This window comes from Zonotrichia albicollis, chromosome 1 (assembly GCF_047830755.1).
Source record: "Zonotrichia albicollis isolate bZonAlb1 chromosome 1, bZonAlb1.hap1, whole genome shotgun sequence".
NCBI lineage: Eukaryota > Metazoa > Chordata > Aves > Passeriformes > Passerellidae > Zonotrichia > Zonotrichia albicollis.
Window position 1 is genome coordinate 3,102,649 of NC_133819.1, and position 19,578 is coordinate 3,122,226.

At 39.7% G+C, this 19,578-nt stretch overlaps 1 protein-coding gene across 14 annotated transcripts in view; it reads right to left on the minus strand.

The window, feature by feature from the left end:
• Nucleotides 1–19,578, minus strand: part of ADCYAP1R1 (ADCYAP receptor type I) — a 152,768-nt gene that overhangs the window by 14,141 nt on the left and 119,049 nt on the right. For 13 of the 14 annotated variants that reach the window (XM_074543582.1, XM_074543464.1, XM_074543365.1 and 10 more), the window contains 3 exons: nucleotides 19,038–19,098; nucleotides 13,725–13,794; nucleotides 11,069–11,160 (listed from right to left, as the gene is read on the minus strand). In XM_074543582.1, coding sequence (XP_074399683.1) covers nucleotides 11,069–11,160; nucleotides 13,725–13,794; nucleotides 19,038–19,098 — 223 coding nt within the window. Of the gene's footprint in view, nucleotides 1–5,910; nucleotides 5,953–11,068; nucleotides 11,161–13,724; nucleotides 13,795–19,037; nucleotides 19,099–19,578 lie in introns of all 14 variants that reach the window. The other variant, XM_074543520.1, reaches the window with a different exon arrangement.

Below are 19,578 nucleotides of genomic sequence, written 5' to 3' on the forward strand. Positions count from 1 at the left end.
TTGCTACCAAAACGCGGGGAATGATGAGGTTTGTGCCTTGTCTCTGAATGTGCTGAAGGGGAATCCTTTGGGAAATGCAGTAAAGGTAGACCTTGGTTCATGCAAATTAAAACTGCTCCTCCTGGAGAATCATTGTGCAGCCTGCTCGAGTAATTCTATGTAACCTCACCATGAGTAGGATTGGCAGCTGTGCAGTAGCAGGAGAAGGAATGCAGAAATAAATCAATGAAATAAAGCATTGAAAATACAGTAGAAAGTTAACCAAAGTGGAAGCAGAGAGATTGCATGGCAGAGAGAGGAGAAAATTGAAAAGTAGGTCTGTCTAATATATTATTTATATCACACACCCTCTTCCCCTCAGCTGGTACTTCTCTAGGCTAGGAGACATCTTCTCCTTGCTGCTTAGGAGCTGAGGATTCCCTGGAGCTGCACTTGTTTCCCTTCGAAACACCAACTAAATTTACAAACCCCACGCCCTTACAGATCAGATGGAGCAGTTTGGAAAACAGAACTTACTCTGTAAGCAACAAACAGATTCTACAATTCCATCTCTGCAGTGGCCGACCCACTGTGTGCAGGCAGAACCATTCATCCTCTCATCCAGACACAGAGTAAGCCCAGGTGCTCCTCAGAAAAGTTGTGTTTTAGTTGTATCTCCCCTAATTTTTAGCTGTGTGCCTTTTCCCTTGTCAGCCCATGCCAGCTTGTGAGAAACAGGCCATAAAGTGAGATTTACCTGACCTATTTTGAACTTGTTGTTTAAACTGAAATAAGTTGTACTAAAGGATTTTAGTCTTTGGACTGGGTAGATCTCTACTGACTGTGGAAGGAGCACAGCAGGATTGATTTATTAAACCAGGTAGATGCCCTGCTGTCTTGCTAAAAGTACAAAATATTGTGTCCTTCATGGGGAAAAAAAAACCCCAAAAAAAAAAAAGAAAACTGTGTCTAGCCTTTAATGGAAAACAAATCCCAAGTTCTTAGTCTTGTCTTGTTACCTAGAGTTCTACTTTTCCTTTCTAATGCCACCGAAATAAGAAGCTGAAGCTGCTTGCAGATTAATGCTGTGGCTAAAAACAAATGTTTAATAAATGTGAATTTGGACTGGAACTTTTTGTCCAGTAAATCTGACTCTTGAGTAGATCTGAGGCTTGAAGGTGAAGCAGAATGGTCAAAGAGTGCCATAAATCCTATCTACAGTGCTCATTCTTGCCTTTTCTAACTTCTAAAGAGTGGACATAAAAAGAAAGAGAACACCATTGCTATACTTGGAGTTAAATAATGAAGAGATTAAGCCAAATATTTGCCTGTGCTCTAGAGAATAAAGCTGATAGCAGAAGGCAGAATTCTTCCAACAAAAACAACTGTAGCTTCAAGGTTCTGTGTCCTGACCCTTGCCCTGTATAATTCTGGAGCTCCTGTTTTCCCAAGCTGTGTTATTGTCTCTGAGTGGAGAGCACAGATCCAAGTCGTGCACTGTGGAATAATTCTGATGGAGGTGCAGTAACATCACTGAGGTGCAGCAGAAAATAGGGTGTTCAATGAGATAAATGTACCATCTCAAATGAGATTCTTGCATAAATTAACATTTTGAATACTTTACTGTTTCAAAAGAAGAATGTGCATATCCAAATCCAGGCATAAATACCTGAGAATGGGATTTAGCTCATTGTCCTTGAAAGAAATCAAATGAGCAAAGCCCACAGAGAGTTTGTTTTCCCAGGCTGACACAAGAAGTGGATTTTCAAGCATTACAGACAGGTTTTGGTTCCTGTCAGCTGGCAGAGCTCAGCATCAGTTTAACTACACTGGGTTTGTACAATTTGCAGCTCTGAAGCTTCAGTTACACTGTTTTGACTCACCTGCCTTACATGTTCTACAATATCCCTGCAGATTCACGGTACAACTCATCTCTGCAACTCTCCTTCATGAAAAAAGAGAGCACTGCCTTTGTTAAAAAACCTGAGCTTGCAGACACTTAATCAGCTGAACAACTCCAATGTTTTCATTGGAATATAAAGAGGAATTACAGCTTGGAAATCCCTCAGTAATGATACAGGTGGGACTAAGACTCTGATATGAACCTTACACATGGCTTTGGATTGGTCCTATCTTGAGCTAGTTCGCATTTGTTTCAACAATTTTCATTGAGATTTCACTCTGTATTAAGTCTCTATATCCTGGTGCCCTTGAGGGTGTTCTGTCACTCTCCAAGGCAGGCAGAGTTTGTTCTTAGAAAACTGATTGCCTGCTCTGCACCACACAGCTCCTTGGACACACAGTGTTAGTCACGAGATCCTCACATGAAATTTGTCTTTCCAGATCAAAAAACCTTCTGCACTGGGACAGCACCATCTTCCTTGTCCCCTCACTACCTCAGGCTGTGTACTTGCCTGGAGTACAGCCTAAAAATTCCCCAGATGTAAAACTAATCCTACTGGATGTGAAACAATGCCAGCTGCTGAAGTGAGACACAAGAAATCAATGGCAAGGAGAAACAGAGACACCGAGGGGAAAGTAAATTCCTGTTGTCCTCATATATAGAGGCAAAAGTGTGAATGGTGGGAAGAACTAAGTGGAAGACCATGGTTGCTGGTGGGCATTGAGCCTTGGTATAAATTGAAAGCATGTTCAGGATCAGAGATGTCAGAATTATTCCCCACTTCCTGCAGCCTCACATTAACTGATGCATGACCAGCTGCCTCAGCTCCACCTTCACCTCTACATTAAGTAACTGATTCAAAGGATCAGAGGTGAAAACTGATTTGGGGACAAAGAAAAATTCAGATCTATCCCTTTCAGTCTAGCAGAGCACTCAAACCAGCAAACTCAGACATGAGCAATGCATGAGGAAAAGGACAAACAGCCAGAATGGTCTGCTTTGGATAGTCCCAACTTAACTCTTGTCACTGCCATATTTTCTGGAAAAATCCCTTCACCAGGATTTCTTCTCCTGGCAAGCTGAGAAGCCTCAGAGAAAAATGAAAACAATAATTATCTTATTGCTTCTCCTGTGTTTTGCTGCTTTGGAATGTCGTTGGAGATTGTTTATCCAACATGTGAATTGTTTTTACTTAATGGCCAATCACAGCCAGCTGTGTTGGGACTCTGGAAGAGGTCACAAGTTTTTCTTTAGTATCTTGTTAAGTCTTCTGTCTGTATCCTTTCTCTATTCTCTAGTATAGTTTAGTATAGCATTCTTTAATATAATATAAGTACATAAAATAATAAATTAGCCTTCTAAGAACATGGAGTGAGATTCTCAATTCCTCCTTCATGCTGGGGACCCCAAAAATACCACAAATGCTCAATTTGAAACTTCTGAAATGTTTTCTGATCCTCCAAACCCATTATTTTTCCCAAGATCTAAGCAAGCTGCTGTGATAAAAGATCCTGCACCCAAATCCGTGGCTAATTCCAAAAGCTGAGTGGCCTTGGGCACTGGACGTTCCCTATCCTGCTGATCTCCATGACAACTGAAGCATATCAATAAACATCAAAATTAGATTTTTCACTCTGACCAAGTGCAGTGACTTCAGAAGCACATTTGAGATCTGTTCTGCATTTTCTTCCTCAAAGCTATCTCATTTTTGCTAATCAGGAAGCTCCAGTGTGCGGCAAAATGTACAAGGTTACAGCAAATTTAGTGAAGTGCAGCCACTCTCCCTTTACAATATGAAGCTTTATATTGTGCACATTGCTAAAGTGTTTGTGGCCTTTTAAGCAGCAAGGCTGGAACAATTTTAGATATCTAAAATGTTTCAGACAGCACATGCGTGGGCAAAATCCTAAATTTACACAGGCACCCCACAGATGCAAGCACTTATGTACAAATCCCTCTGGCTTGAGCCCCTGGGTGTTCTGAGTTCTGTTCCATACCAGTTATGGCAATCAAGCCATGATGGCTTTGGTGCTGTCTTTGAAAAGTGTTTATATCTGAAATTTCCAGATACATGACGTTAACATTTCAGTGGGAACTCATAAAACACTCTTTAGCCTTTTTTTGGTGCCTCAAACTCTGTGGAAACAGGGCTGTTAGGGCTAATCCAACGCTTGACAGAACTGTTGGGAGTGCAGCAAGCTTTGCTGTGTTTTCTTAAAAAATATATAAAAATAATTTCTATAAAGAGAATTGCAGTGTTGGATAAAACCTAGCATTATTCTCTCCCTCACTAACCCGCACACCTCCTTGATCTTTCAAGAGAAAGAGCATCTTTTAGTGGCTCTCTTGTAATGCAAAATTGCTCTTTTTCAGTTCATGGCTTGCTCTTGTGACAAATGGGGGGGAAAGAGTCTGTGCTTTGCTCTTTTGGGCAAAGAGCTTTGTTCTTTAAGGCTGCCACAGATCATGGAGCCAAAGACAAATTTTAAGTCATCATTAGACAATTCTTACACAGGAAACCCAGGCAGATTTCAAAATCTCATGAGTTCATCAACAACAAAAATCACCATTGTATCCTTTTGTCTGTCTGTATATCCATTTATACCATAAAATTTCCCATAAAAATGCCTTACAGCCACAGAAATAGTGTTAAAGACAAAGTCAGCCTATTTTTCAATTCTTCTACAAGAGGGAAAAGGACAGGAGTCAGCCTCCACCACACAGACACCACCTGTGCAGACCCTAAAATCTGCCTTCTAAAGATTTCCAAATAACAGAAGCAGAACCCTTTTCCATGAACAAGAAATAAGATTTGTGATCCATGATTTCAAAATCATATCCTGCCAAAGCTCTAGTCAGGTGCTTGTATATGACTGGAAATGGATTTCCTTTATAAATATTGATTTGCTCTTCTGGAATGTTCCTCTGGCTGGTGGCCCATGAGATACCAAAACCCTTTTCCAGGCAGAAATAGTTTTAGGTCTAATCTCATAGTTTAAGTAAGAATGTAAAGGATGCACTGGATGAAAGGCAATGTTTATGTTGGGAAAGTAGATTTGACAACTAAAAATTCACCTTCCTATCCTTGCCACAGGCACCTGAGGGATTTAGGTGCATTTTTCCCTCAGTTGTTCAGTAGCAATAACAGCTCCCAGGGACATTTTATATAAACACACTAAATATTCTGTGCTGTTTGATTTTCCAGCAATTGAAACCACAGATAGCTAATCAAAGCAGAATAGGGCTTTTGGTTATTTTATCTGAAAATAAATAAATCCCTGTTAATTACACTCCTGCTAATTATGGTACAAAGCCTGCATGATCTTAAATTCCTAATGAGTACACTTAGGTTTGATCTGCCTGAAAAGATTGGCACAAATGAACACCCCCATCCTTTCCACCCAAAACGTCCAAAGTAAATAATAATAATAAAAAAATCAAACCAGCACCCAAAATAATAATTTGCCTTGGGCAATTCACATGAAAAGTATAGGAGGGAATGAGCACATTTTTTTTTAGCACTTTAAATAAAGAAATAAAGAATTAATGTTGATCAAATCAGCAAGTATCTACTCCATTCCTCAGAAATGAGCACTAGGTCCTTGCTGACCATGCACTGACAACCATAATCTGTGTTTCCCAGTGGATTTTCCTGTGGTGGAAAAGGATTAACCCAAGGACACGAGTTCCTTTTGTTGCTGGGTCGTTGGGTGCCCCAGCACCCATCTGACAGCACCTGGGGGTCAGAAATTGCAGTGCCCTCCTAGAGAACACACTGTCCATCCAACACCTGCCATCTGCTTGTCAAAAAATCAGCCTTTTGGCACCAAGACCCTGTCAGTAATCACCAACTCTGGCACTCTGAGCACTTGCAGCAAGACAAAGCGGTAGCAGAATGAATCACTGCGATTCCAGTGACTTTGGAGGTGAATTTTAGAGGAGTGTTGTTTACCAAAACATCTGGGTTACAACATTGCTTCTGCTGCCCTAAACCCTCTAGGTTGCAGCATAGGTAAAATCATACCTACCTATGGTATATGCCTTGATTCTCCTTTCTTTCCAGCAAGATGCTGATTGGAGGAATGAGGTAGACCTGAATTAGCTAGATTATATATGTGGGGTTTGTTTTCTTTTCATTGAGCTTTCAACATGTGATACAAAATTTATGAAGAATCTGTCAAAGCAAAAGCAGAAACAAGCTTCCCCCTCCCAAATTATACCAGTCGTGATAAACTGGAAATCATAATAAAATAAAAATATTTTTTTTTCTTTCAGTTATATGTGCTTGATACTTGAAAATGAATGAAAAAACAAAGATTTGATGGAAATGTGTGGGTCTTTTTAATCTTAAGGGTTATTCCAGCATGCATCTACTTCATGCACCTACTAAAATATAATAGTGGTGGGTTTTGGTAGTGGTACTGATGATTTTCTGTCTAGAGTGAATATTTCAGCAATGCAACAATGCTTGTGAAAATAACAGTGAGAATTTAAGCTTTGTGTAGGCATTTCTGTAGAAATATGGGGGCTTTTTTTTTTTTTTGGGTTTTTTTTTTGGAGGGGGTGATGTACTCTCTCTACAACAACTTGGCCCAGGATATTTGAAAAAATATTCTGATATACCAGTTTACACAGTGTTGGCTGGATTTTTCATGGTAAAAACAGTGAAGTCTTGCCAGATCACTTTATTATCCATTTCCTAAAATTCCGGGGAAGAAACTGATAGATGATAAATCCATGCAAATAATGTGGGCCTGATGGGCTGCTCTGGGTGCTGAACCAGCCATTGTAGGGTTGTGAATATGTGTTTGCAGACCCCAGGACTGTGAGATCCCATTTAATTCATGGACTCCTGATGTGGTGCTCCTTGGCTCTCATAATATTGGGGTACTATCCCTAAATAATCTGCTACTTCTGATGCCTCAGGTTTTAGCTTTTATATTTTCAGGTTCTGTGCTGCTTTAGTGTGTGGGTCTGAGCTTCACATCAGGGCATGGTGAGCTCTGTGCACAGAGCAGGGAGACAAAACAATTCCTGCTCCAGCTGGGCACCAAGGACAAATGATCCAAATCTCAGCCCAGGAGCACAAACCCCGTGGGCTGGAGAGAGAAAAACAAGCAGGGTGGGAGTGCCTGGGCTAAAGCTGGAATGGGACAATGAACTGCAAGGTGCAAATGGAGCAGAACTGATCCCAGGGAGAGAGCCCGGGAGCGCTCGTGCATTTTGGGGCCATTTTGGTTCATCTTGGGTGCAGCCCTGGCTGGGCTCTGGTGCTGCCCAAGGTGCAGCCATGGAGGAGATTCTTTTAATAAATCCCTGCTTTATTCTTTAGCTCTGTCCAGCCTCTGTTCTAGGTCAGCCTTCACTGATATTTACAAACTGCAATTGAAGACTGCTAAAATCAGGGATTTCTTTCCATTTGGAATCAAGTTAATTAATTTATAACTGGATGGAAAATAATGGCACCAATTCAAGTCATGGTCATTTGTTCTGTGAGATTAAATAGGACATGTCACAAGGGGGGATGGCTTTAAATGGAAAGACGGTGGGTTTAGTTTGGATATTAGGAAAAACTTCTTCACTGTGAGGGAGGTGAGGCCCTGGCACAGGGTGCCCAGAGAAGCTGTGCCTGTTCCATCCCTGGAAATGGTCAGAACTGGGTCAAATGGGGTTTGGAGCAACCTGGGGTAGTGGAAGTTGTCCCTGCCCATGGCAGGGGGTGGCACTGGATGATTTGAAGGCCCCTTCCAAACCAAACCATTTTATGCCTGTAATCATGGGACATTCCTGCTGTTTATTTCACCAGCTGGGGTGAGAAACTTGCCTGAACTTTGTTAATAGCTGTCTTAATTACTCTAACAATACAATCAATAGCTCTTTATGCTTCCCCACCTCCTGGGGATCTCAGAACTTATCCCTCAGCTAAAAATCTATTCCATTTGCATTACTGATCTTGCTTTGGTTCAATGTTTAATTTGGCAGAATTATTCAGGACTGACACAAGATTAACTGAAACCAGACATGCTTCAAGAAAAAAAATCTTACATCTTTGGCACTCCTCACACTAAAAAGTAACTCATGGTTATGATGACTATTGGGAGGAAGTGTGAAAGTTTCTTAGAAAAATAACCCAAAATAATAAAAATGATCATTAATGGGGTGTCTTTGATGTCTTTTTTGAATTCCTACCTCAGCTGCTTAGACACTTTGATGAATCTGTATTTTAGAGATCCCCAGTATTTTCAGCAGTAAGGAGGAGTTTCTCTCAAGAACATCAGCAAAAGAAAGATGGAGTGATTGCTCTCCCAGAACCTGGTGGGATTTTGGGGTCTCAGCAGCATGCAGGCAGCTCTGAGGGGAACCAAGGCATGAGGAAAGGCTGGGGAGGAATGAGAGTGGTGATGGATAACTGGACATACAAGTGGGCAAAATGGAAGTTTATAACCACCAAAGCTCTTGGCCACTCCAGGAAAATTGTGAGGAATCAGCAACGTGATCCCAGGTTTTTGTCAGCCTAAAGGAAAAGGTGTTGCACACAATGATCAGGTTGTTTAGAGAGGAAGTCTAGAATTTTTTTTTTTTTTTATGGGAGTAAAACCCTGGTAATGCACAGCAAATGATACAAATTATTGTCTGATTTATTTTAAGGTAGATCTTATATTCTCCAGTGGCTGCACCGCATTAATTAAGCCTCAGTTCCCCTGCAGTGCTCTCTTCTGCCATGGTGCTGTCATAGCTCCCAGCCAACTTCTCCAGTGGAAGATTTTAATAATGAATGCACAGTGGTAGCAATAAATGATTAATTTTTGAATTTAAGCCCATCCCTGGGGCTTTAAAAATCAAATACAGGCTTAAGTGCTTTGCAGAACCATCACCACCATGTCTGTGAAGTAGAACCAGAGGTAGATTTTTCTAACAAAAATAGACATTACAAGGACCTGAACCTAAATAAGTACCAAACATATAAAAAATTCCTGCTCAAAGCAAGTAGCCAAGTTTTTGGGGTATTTTATGTTACTTTTTCTTTTTTTGATGATGGAAGCACAAGCTGTCTGGTTATTCCAAAAAATGGAAGACTGATAGTAGAATAAATCTCAATCCCAGCTGCAGATCCATGAGGTATTACCTTCAGAAACAGGCTGAAAATCCTTCCTCAACCTCATTGTTCCTCACCTACTAAAGGGAAAGTGCTTAAAGGTGTTCTGGAATAAAGATCTGCATGAGGAATTTGGTCTGATGGAATGATGCTACAATAGGTTGAAACAGCAAAATAGAACATGGAAAATGCTTAATATGAGTCTAAATGTGAGACATTTCAATATGGTGACAGAACCAGATTATGATCTATTGTCTTCCTCCCTTACAAACTCTCTTTTTACAGGGTATGTGTGCACAAATATTGACTCTCTCTGGTGGATATCTGCACAGAATTCTCAATTTCATTCCTTTTTATCGTCCCTGTGTGAACTTTTCTGCTGTCAAATCTGTTTGGATAAACAACACTCCACTCCATAACACATACATCAATGCGAGATCGATTTATACACACCCGTTTATAAAAGTTGCAAAAAAACATGAGGAAAAAAATAATGGCAGCGAATGGAACAGAAAATATGATGTTTTCTCTTGGTTTTGGTGGCTAACTATACACATAGGAAAAACACCAGCAAAACCCAGTCACCATATTGATCCAGGATGACAAAGGATGTTTGACAATCCAGTTAAATCTTTGGAGGCCGTGGCATGCTTTGCTTCATATTGTGAGATGTGCAGCAGACACCAAACATGCACTGAAAAATTCAGACTCAGAACCAGCTCTGCACATCTCAGGTGTTCATTAAATTCCAAGAACTCAGGGATGACTTCCTAGCAGAACATCCAAGCCTTCATGCAAGCCCTAGGCAGACCATGCACAAGTTAGCCTAGTGACTAACTCTCATCCTCAGTTTTATTTCTGAGGTAAATCCACCCACAGAATCAATTTAAAGCATTATTTTTGGCTGTGGAAACACAGTTTAGAGCAAGGTGAAAGGGGCAGCGCTTTCAGTAAGTGAATATCTGGTTACAGACATGAAAATTGATGTAGAAAATATTATTATTTAATGTAAATCTCAACTAGATAAAGGGAGAAAAAAAAGAAAAATAGGCAGCTGGAGGACATATTTTTTCCTGAAAATTCTCATTTAGATGGATGACATCATTATATTATGATTGTGCTTGCTTAGGGTGAAGCTAATCACTGGATAATTGTATTTGCTACCAAATAAGCATTTCTTACTTTACCCTGACATCTTTTAGTTTTATTTAAGGTGTTCATAGCTTGTCTATTTTCATCAGGAGTTTAGCACTAAATTAAATAGTCCTTCTATATCCATGTGTACAAGAAAGCTCACAAAAAATTCCCAAAACCAAATGTGTGTGGTATTTAGGCCAGCACCAGAGGTGCTGCCCCATATCCTGGTTATTCCAGAGGATTAGATAATTTTTATATGGAGAATGACTGCATGCACTCAAAATCATGATGACAACCACCTCAACTGGCCAACCTCTGCCCTCTTATGACGTGGAAACTTATAAAAAAGATTCCAGCTTAAAACAATATAGAAATCACAAAGCTGCAAACATCTAGCAGAAAATTTTAGGATTCGTGTTTTTAATTTGAATTATAAAGCAATTTTCAGGGGGTATGTGTGAAATGTTTGGCTTAAGTGGAATGTATTTAAATTTACAAGAAACATGGACATAAGCATGTCTGGGTGATCTTACTACACTGTAATTCAGCATAAAATGAATGAAAACTTTTCACCAAATCTTGTTGATTTCAGTGAACTTTGAACCATATCCTGGAACTTATGAAGCACAGCAAACCATCCCATGAGGATAACAACAATTTGTATACCAATATATTAATTTTCAGATAACTCACATGTAAAAACATTAGATTTGGTTTGGGTTTGGTTTTAATCTTGTCTTTATGCTTATTTAATAGGCCTTTTAAAGAAAGGTGAAAGTTGGCATCATGGTTGATGGATTGAAAAATTAAAGTAAAAATCAAAATAATTTAATATAGCTTGGAACTCTTTTCAAAAATCAACTTAATTCAACTGAGGTTTCCTTTTTACTTTGTGGGTTTTTCCTATGTGTATATCAATAATTTAAATTGATTACTGCTTTATTTGTACTTACAAGTAAATGCTGGATTCATTGCCCCCGATGTCAGGTGACTGGAGTTTCTGCACAAGTATCACAATTATGCCAATAAAAAGCACAAAATTTATCTGGGGGAAAGACAAAAAAGTTAAAAATGGTGACAACGACATACTTTTAAAAAGTATGAAAATGAGACATTCCCAGTGACTTGCTGGTTACATTCCTTTTATCTTCTCCAAACCACAGTCTGAAAGTTTTATAGGGTCAGGAGCAATGGGGAAAGTTCACAAGGGACTTATCCCCATTGCTGCAGCTAAAATGCGGCAGAATTTCTGCAGTTTCAAAACAAGAGAAGAGAAACATAAATGGAAAAGTTTCAACATTTTCATTATCAATCTGTGCTGAGTAAAAAGAAAGATCCCTGCACAAAAAAAATCATAAAATAAAGACCTCCAGAGTAAAGGCATTTTTAACTCCTGTTCTCTGACCAACAGATTTCTCAGTTTAACAGCTTCCATTAGTTTTAAAAACCTGGAGAATGATAAAATTAGGTTATTTCAATGCTTTGGCTTGAGATTTGGCTGTCACCAACTCCATAGATTCTTGGAGCCTGAGCAGTGGAAATTTAAGTTGGTCCATTATAAAATCTTACACTCCTATAGGGAGACCAGGAACTGAACATGAGCATCAGCATGAGTCTCATAATCTGAAGATTGTGAGTTTGATCCTCACATGAGGCACCATTACAATGTTGATTTTTGGGTTTTTTTATTATTATTATTTTTTGGGATTGGTATTAAAGGTACCTGAAGGTACTTTACTCGAATATTTATATTTTCTTATTTATGTTACAGTCTCATAGTTAGGGAGTTCTATAGTATTTTACTAGCAGTGTATAAAATGGTTAACCATTTTTATAAGGTTTTTAAGGTTAAACTATCTAATTAGGAACTTACATTTAAATTATTTTCACTTTTAACTTAGTAACTAATCACTCAAAGTCTGTTTCTGTTTAATTACAAAATACTGCTCAAACTTATAAAGAAGAAGGTGAAGAAGAAGAAGGACTAGTCTCTGTTTTAAAATTTCTATTTTGTTCTGTATATATTACTATGTTCTAAAACCCCAAACACTAAGTTTTCCACCTTCTGATATTATAAACTTCTAATTAAACTACACACTTGTAATCCCAGTGTCATCAACCAATTTTGGAAGCTTTTTCTACGGCTTCAGGTCAAATGTATTGGTTTCTTGGGAGTCAGAGTCTGTCAGTACAGAAAGTGTAAAATTCTCAGCATCTAGAACTCTCTTCCAGAAGTTTCTGTCTGATCTGAGGACTGCAGAGGGCTGGAGAAGCCCAGTTGTCTTTTGCTGTTTTTTTGGTTCTTTAATGCCTCTGACAAAAACCAGGTTTAACTGATTCTCCAAGCAGAACATGATCCTTCATAGACTACGCCTGTAAAACATGGAAATTCACACATGGACAAAAACCTTGGATCATTGAAATCTCTCTGTTTTGGTGCTGAAATTGGCTGAATTTCCCTTCATTTCTCTGACAGCTGCTGGACTTTACAGAGCTGTCCAAAGATTTCAAAGGAGAAAACCCAAACCTGATAAAACTTCCTGGTTTATTCGCTACCTGTGAGCTGGATGTCTGAATCCCCACAAAACCCACTGAAAACGTGAATAATTACATCTGTGGAGTGTGGAGAGCAACTTAGAATGTCCAGAATGAGACACTTCCATGTGGCAAGCCTGACAGATTTTCAGGTGCCTCTGACCATATTGGCCAGTGGCTCAATTTATTTTCCTAAATGCAAGAGCCCAACAGCATTTTAAAATTCTCATATTATTTGGAGCAACAGAATATCTCTTTCTCTTCAGATATTCAAAATCCATCTGTACATAATCCTGAATTATATGTTCTAGGGAATCCTGTTTTATCAGGTAGGTTGGACTAAATGATTTCCAGTAATTCTTTCCAATTTTAGCTGTTCTGTTAAGGCCAAACAGGCCACTTTAGAACCTCTCAGTCCTCCATGTGCAGGTATCTGACAAAATTTGAGCCAAATCCAAGAGTTCCATTGATTAAAGAGAGCTCAGACACCTTGCTGGCAATATACACCATGACCAAGTACTATTTTAAATCTAATATTAGATAGATAAATGTAGCTGTGAAATTAATCCCATTGAGCAGGCAGAGTACATTTTTCTGGTCACTGACCAGAAAAGATGCACAGAGTGCATTTTACTGTCACTGACAGTAAATAGGGGAAAATTTACTATTTTACTATTTAAATTTACTAAATTTAAATTATTAAAATTACTATTTAAAATTTACTATTGTTTTAGATGGATTGTCCCACTTGGTCTTCAGCTGCCGCCCCGATTGGCCCAGAATTTCCATACATCCTATGACACCTCTGCCAGCCCCAGACAAATGTTCTTCATGCTCTGGGGTCTTAATTATGGCATTTGTGTCTGTGTTTAACTGAATAACTCCTTTGCTTGCAGGCAGTGCTCCATCATTTAATCCTTCTTAATGATTAAATTCCTCGGCGTTGTGGGTGACAAATGATGGAAATTTAGAGAATTTTCCCACAGGGGTGCAGCACAGTTTGTAAAGTATTTGAAGATGTATAAATTTGTCCTCAGGAGAGATGAAGAATTGTCTTCTCCAAGTTCTACTCACCATGATTGACCCAACCACGGGACCCTTGATCACCCACCACAGGGCAGTGTTGTCATTCATGTCCCAGCAGCTGCAGGCGTTGAGGAAAGAGAAAGAAAACAAAAGGACAAAACAATGAAATTAATGAATTCACAAATTTTTTTTAAGTGGGCAGAATGTGGGAGATTGGTTTTCTCAGCTAAATTATTTTATCTATGTTCAAAGTGACAGTTCTTTACTTTGTCTCATTGCAGCTTTCTTTTACAGCCTTTCCACAATCATTTGGAAGTAAAAGAGGTATTTTTGTGGCAGTTTTGATGGTGTTTTTCTATTAAACAGCTTAGATATTTTGGAAAAACCCTTTAAGTGTATTTCTGTGTCTGTAATACAACCCTAAAGTTGTCCCTTCAAAAACAAAAAAAAAAAAAAAAACAAACCAAAAAGAGATATGTCAATGGATGGGGGTTTTTTGATGGTTATTCCAAAGTTTGATGTCTCACTTACTTTTCCAGGGTTAACAGATACAAATGTTGGTTTCTGGCCCTGACACAAAGATTTTTACACATTTCTAGTACACCAGGATCCTGGTTGTATTCACATACTGGAATGATTTTCCAGTCATTGGGTTGCAAGTCCTATCCAGGATTCATCTGAGAAGGATCAAATACTGGGCAGGAGTTGGAATCAGCTCCTTTGTTAAGCTGTTGCTAGTGAGTAATCATAAATAAAATGACATTTCAACCCCAAAATTTAAAATCTTCCTCTGAAATCCCCAAAGGATTCTGCAGAAGGTTATTTCACACAGGTGCACTTGGATATTCAAATATATGGCTTATATTCAAAGAGAGTTTAAATGCTAAAATACATTTTTAGAGTTAGCAAACCAATAATAATGAAAATAATCCTATTTTCCAGGCACTGCTACACTATTATAATGTCTACTATTTATTATTGGGAAATGCCTTCATGACTTTATGTCGTCAAGAATTTGTCAACTAAAAATTATCTTTCATTTCCCTCCACTTTCTTCCCCTGATTTTCTCCCTAGAAAATATAAAATCACGGAAATCTGTCTAAATTGTACTTGCAGTTCTGAGAAGGAATTTTTTCCTTCCCGCTGGGAAATGAGCCAAAGTCCCAGCAGAGGCTGTCATGGTGCATTTGTCAAATGCCAAAAAACAATTGGGAAGAACACAGAGGAATAAAACACTTCTGGTCTCATGAGAACTTACTACAACTTCAGTGTCATTTAAATGGTTGTGTGGTGGCATCTGGGGAAAAAGTGAAAATCTTCAAACAAAACTACATACATGTGTAAAAGTGAGGAGGCAGAGCTAAAATCCAGTCCTCAAAGTGTGTGTGAGAGAAATCCCAAATGGCTGAGTGATGCTTGGTTTAGAAATTTCATTTAAATTTATATTTGCAGTTGAACAATATTCATTCTTTTCATTCTTTCTCATTCTTTTCCTTCTTTCATTCTTTTCAATTGAACAATATTTATTCATTTCAGATGGATATATCTGAATTTTTTTCAGATATTTATTAATTTCAATATTTATTCATTTCAGATATTTTACTGGATTTCTCTAAAACCAACAATAAGGATTTGTATGATACAGCTGGTGAGAAATGAGAAAATTTACACTAAATTATGTATTTTAGCTTCTATTTTCACAGCATGGAAAGCTGAAATCATCCAAAATCAAAGGGGCTGATGACGGAGATTTTCAAGTGCAAATTAATAATTCCTAATCACTTTGGATACCCAACTTAAAATATTTGAAAGGGGATAAATCCTCAGAGGGATCTCCTCACCCACAGTGTGGAAATCAGGCTTTTCGTCAGTGATCAGCAATGATATGGACCTAAAATCACCAATTATATTTTAAATACTTTTTATGCATTTATAATTAGGTGCTGTCTACTGAAAATTACCCATTATTTGCAGAGCTCAACCTCCTTATGATGGACATTAAATCTGCCCTGAAAGTCTTTAGTGAATTGACCAATGTTGGAAGAACCTGGGCAAATTATAATTTATTAATTTAGCTGTAAAAGTAGATATTGATGAATGGCAATATTTCTGTGTAGGAATGAGGAATTACAGGGATAGGAATCCACCTCTAATTCCAGTTATCTGGACTGTAACAGCCCAGTGAATTATCCCAGAATCTGGTTGGGACAAAGAGGACCTTGGAGGTTGTTTTGGTTTTTATTTTTTCCCCCACTGATATATTTTAAATGTGCACTGTGATACTTCATCCCCTACAAATTCCCATTCTTAGACTTCTCTGCTATTTTCTTCTCCTCTTCTTAGATCTTTTCTTCTGCTTAAACCACTCCCCTGTTTTTCCAGGAGCTCAATTCCCAACTTCCACCTTGTAGATGCCAACAATGAATCAGATCAATCTCACACAAAGATTTTCAAGGACTTTCAAGGATATCCAATCACTGTGACACCTACAGGATAAATGTGGAGGAAGGAACCACCACCTCCTCCTCAGATAAAAAAAGTGGGAATGCACCACAGAACATTTGGAATTTTCTGCACTCTGTATGAAAATTTGGAATTTCCCGCACAAACAAGCTCCCTAATTTCTGTCAAATGCTTCCCTACTGTGCAGGATGAAAAGAAATTATTCTTTTCCAGGATGGATGAAGGGAAGGGAGCCAGGGGGCTGGGGAAGGGATGCGATTTCCATTTGCAGAGGGCAGAGTCTGATCTGTGGTGCACGTCTGGAATAACTCTGCTTAAATCAGGAGCAGAGCTCTGGATCAACAGAGCTGCATTTACCTCCTCAATCCTGCCACTTCCAGGGATGGAAGTCAGGAGCTGAAGTCGAGGGAGCTCTGCCAGTTTTGTAAGGAACAGGCAGGAGCTCTGAGCCTGTATTTCAGTCCATGCCATTGCCACTCTGGTTTTCCAGTTCAGTAATTTCCACATTTTCGGGCTCATGCTGGCTTCTCCCCCACTCCCAAAACAATGCTGGCTGATTTTTAAAAAGTAACCACTGAGACTCTCAGCTAGAACCTGTCTAAATGTCTTGCATGCTAAATAGCTTCTCTAAATAGTAGGAATTGCCTCGGTTGCTTTGGTTTTTTTGTTTCTTTATCTTCTCTTTTCCTTCTGCGAGACATTCTCCCTACCTGCAAAATGCAAGGGTTGTTTGGACTTGTAAGAGAAATTAGTGCTTTCAGGGCCAGTGCTCTAATCCTAATAATGACACAACAGGGGTATCTGGCTTGTTTTGCATGGAAATTAATGATTTAATTTGTCTTAATGTCAAAACAGAACATTGGGTCACAGCACTGGCATCCCCAGTGGAGGAAAGGCTTTATTTGCTTTCCAGAGAGATTCTGAAAGAACAAGGATGAAGAAAACCTGACAGAACAATGAGTTTTGTGGAAATTTTGCATTGATGTATTTCCAAATTAGGCAAAATTAAAGCATAAGCCTCAATGACTTGGAAATGGGATTTTGGTACAAAGGTCCTTTCCCTCAGTTCTGTGTTTTCAAAGAATCACTGACTGATTTTTGAAGTTTTACTCTGTTTGCCTCATTTTTTCTAACATTTCACCAGGTTCAAGCATAGCTTATGTAAAATATTGCCAAGTTTGTCTTTTCAGGGTGTAAATACACGTCCATTGCTACCTGCCTGATCTGCTGCTCTATGGGAGCAGATACTGACTACCAAAATATGCAGGTCCAGCTCTGGAAGCAGCTTTTCCTTCTGGTCCTTTAGAACAGGATATTTGCATCTTTTTATTTCCTCTATCAAAAGAGACAATTTGCTAAGGAGCTACCCTTCTGAATCCTTTATGAAATAATTTTTTTTTCCACATAGAAGACAGAATGTGGATTTCTGTTTCATCTCTCTTCATCTCCCCAGCAAAATTCATGCAAAACCCTCCTCAGTGGGAAGCTAAACTCCTAATTGCCCTGGCAAATCAAAGCTCAGCAATGCCTTGTGCAGATTTCCTTCATTTTACTGGATTTACCTCCAATAATTTCTACAGCTGAGCTCATCACCTTCATCCTCCTCCACAATCAGTGAGAAAGAAGCAGAGAATTACGTGGGATTCCACTTGTAAGATGAGACAAACAATATCCTGGACTCCAGTAAATTAATGGAGCAGGGAATGGAGTCAGCTGCAGGCTTACTGGTTTGATGCCTGAATCTTTTAGGAATTCCCCACTGCAGTGGAGGCACAGACATCAAATTGTAACTCTATCAACAGAAAAGTACTTGAACCTCTGGACCTAAATTATGTTAGTACACAAATGGATGTGAGAAATGAAAGGATAAAACAGAACAAGAGGAAATGGCCTCAAATTGTGCCATAGGAGGTTGAGGCTGGACATCAGGAAGAATTTTTTCACTCAAATGGTTTTTGAACTTTGGATGGGGCTGCCCAGGGAGGTTTGGAGTCCCCATCTGTCTTAGGTTGGAAATGGGGGTACTCTATTCCTATCTGTTAGAGGTGGGGCAGTTATCTCCTGTTCATTGTGTAGTTTTTTCTTTATCTCTCCCACAGCCAACCCTCCCTCCAGGAGATCTCTGCTGTCCATGGCCACTGAGTGTCCCTGCAGGGCTGATCCAATCCCAGCATCCCATGGGGAGATGCTCCGCCCAGGGGAGGAGCCAAGCATTCCTCCCTGGATCCAATCTGAGCCTGGCACAGCACAGCAGCCTTTGCCCCCTGCATTGCCAGAGGAGCAGCTTTCTGCTGCCCTGCATGGCCAGAGGGAGCCCAGGCCCATCTGCAGCAGCCCTGGAGCTGCAGAGGAAAACTCCCCCCTTGTGCAGGATCCCTGCTGCAGCAGAGCCACAGCTGGCACTGCAGGAGGGCTGAGCCCCCCTGGGATGGGGCTGGGACACCTCTTGACACACAGGGGGCAGGGACTGCTCTGACTCTGGCAGGGTTGTGGGTTTTTGTTTGTACTATTGCATTTGTATTTTAAATTTTCCTATTAAAGAATTGTTATTCCTATTCCCATTTCTTTGCCTGAGAGCCCCTTTAATTTCAAAATTATAATGATTCAGAGAGAGGGGGTTTACATTTTCCATTTAAGGAGAGGCTCCTGCCTTCCTTAGCAGACACCTGTCTGTTCAAACCAAGACACCATTCCTGGGGGTGACAGTGCTCCAGGCTGGGGACAAGGTGGGGATCAGTCACAGCTTGGACTTGGTGACCTGAGGTCCTTGAGGTCTTTCCCAACCTCAAGGATTCTCTCACTCTGTGATTCCTCTCCAGCCACCACACTCACTCCTGTGGCACCCTTGCCACGGTGCTGGATGCACCTGGAACCATTTCCCACACAGCAACACCTACCCAGTGTCATCGAAGTGGAGCCTCAGCACTGCCCAGACAGTGACACAAATTGTTGGGGTACCTGCAGAGGACAAGACAATGACACATGAACAATCCAGACACACTTGATACTTATCAATGAGCATTTATGCAACCTCTCCACTGAGGCTTTATTTCTTAACAGCACTTGTACATGGCATAAAGAAATTTATTGAGTTAATTCAGAGCTCCAGAAACATCCCTGTCAGTCAGGGGTGGGATTGTTGGAGCAGAACTGGGAGCAGGAAAAAATTGATGTTGTGCCAGGTCATTGTTGCTCAGTGCTTTGCTGCATCTCACTGCATGAAGAATAAAACAAAGCCTGGACAGAAGAGAATCAACCACATCCATGTTTAGGGCTACTGGAATCCTGCAAGAATTGCAGTGCCAGATGTTGAGCTGGAATAGCATTATTGGATTCTCTGTATTCTTCAATGGTATTGTTGTAAATTATTTACATATGTTGCATTTTCTCTGGTACAGTGTAAATAACCAATCTTTCTTTAGTTATTCACAGATGAGA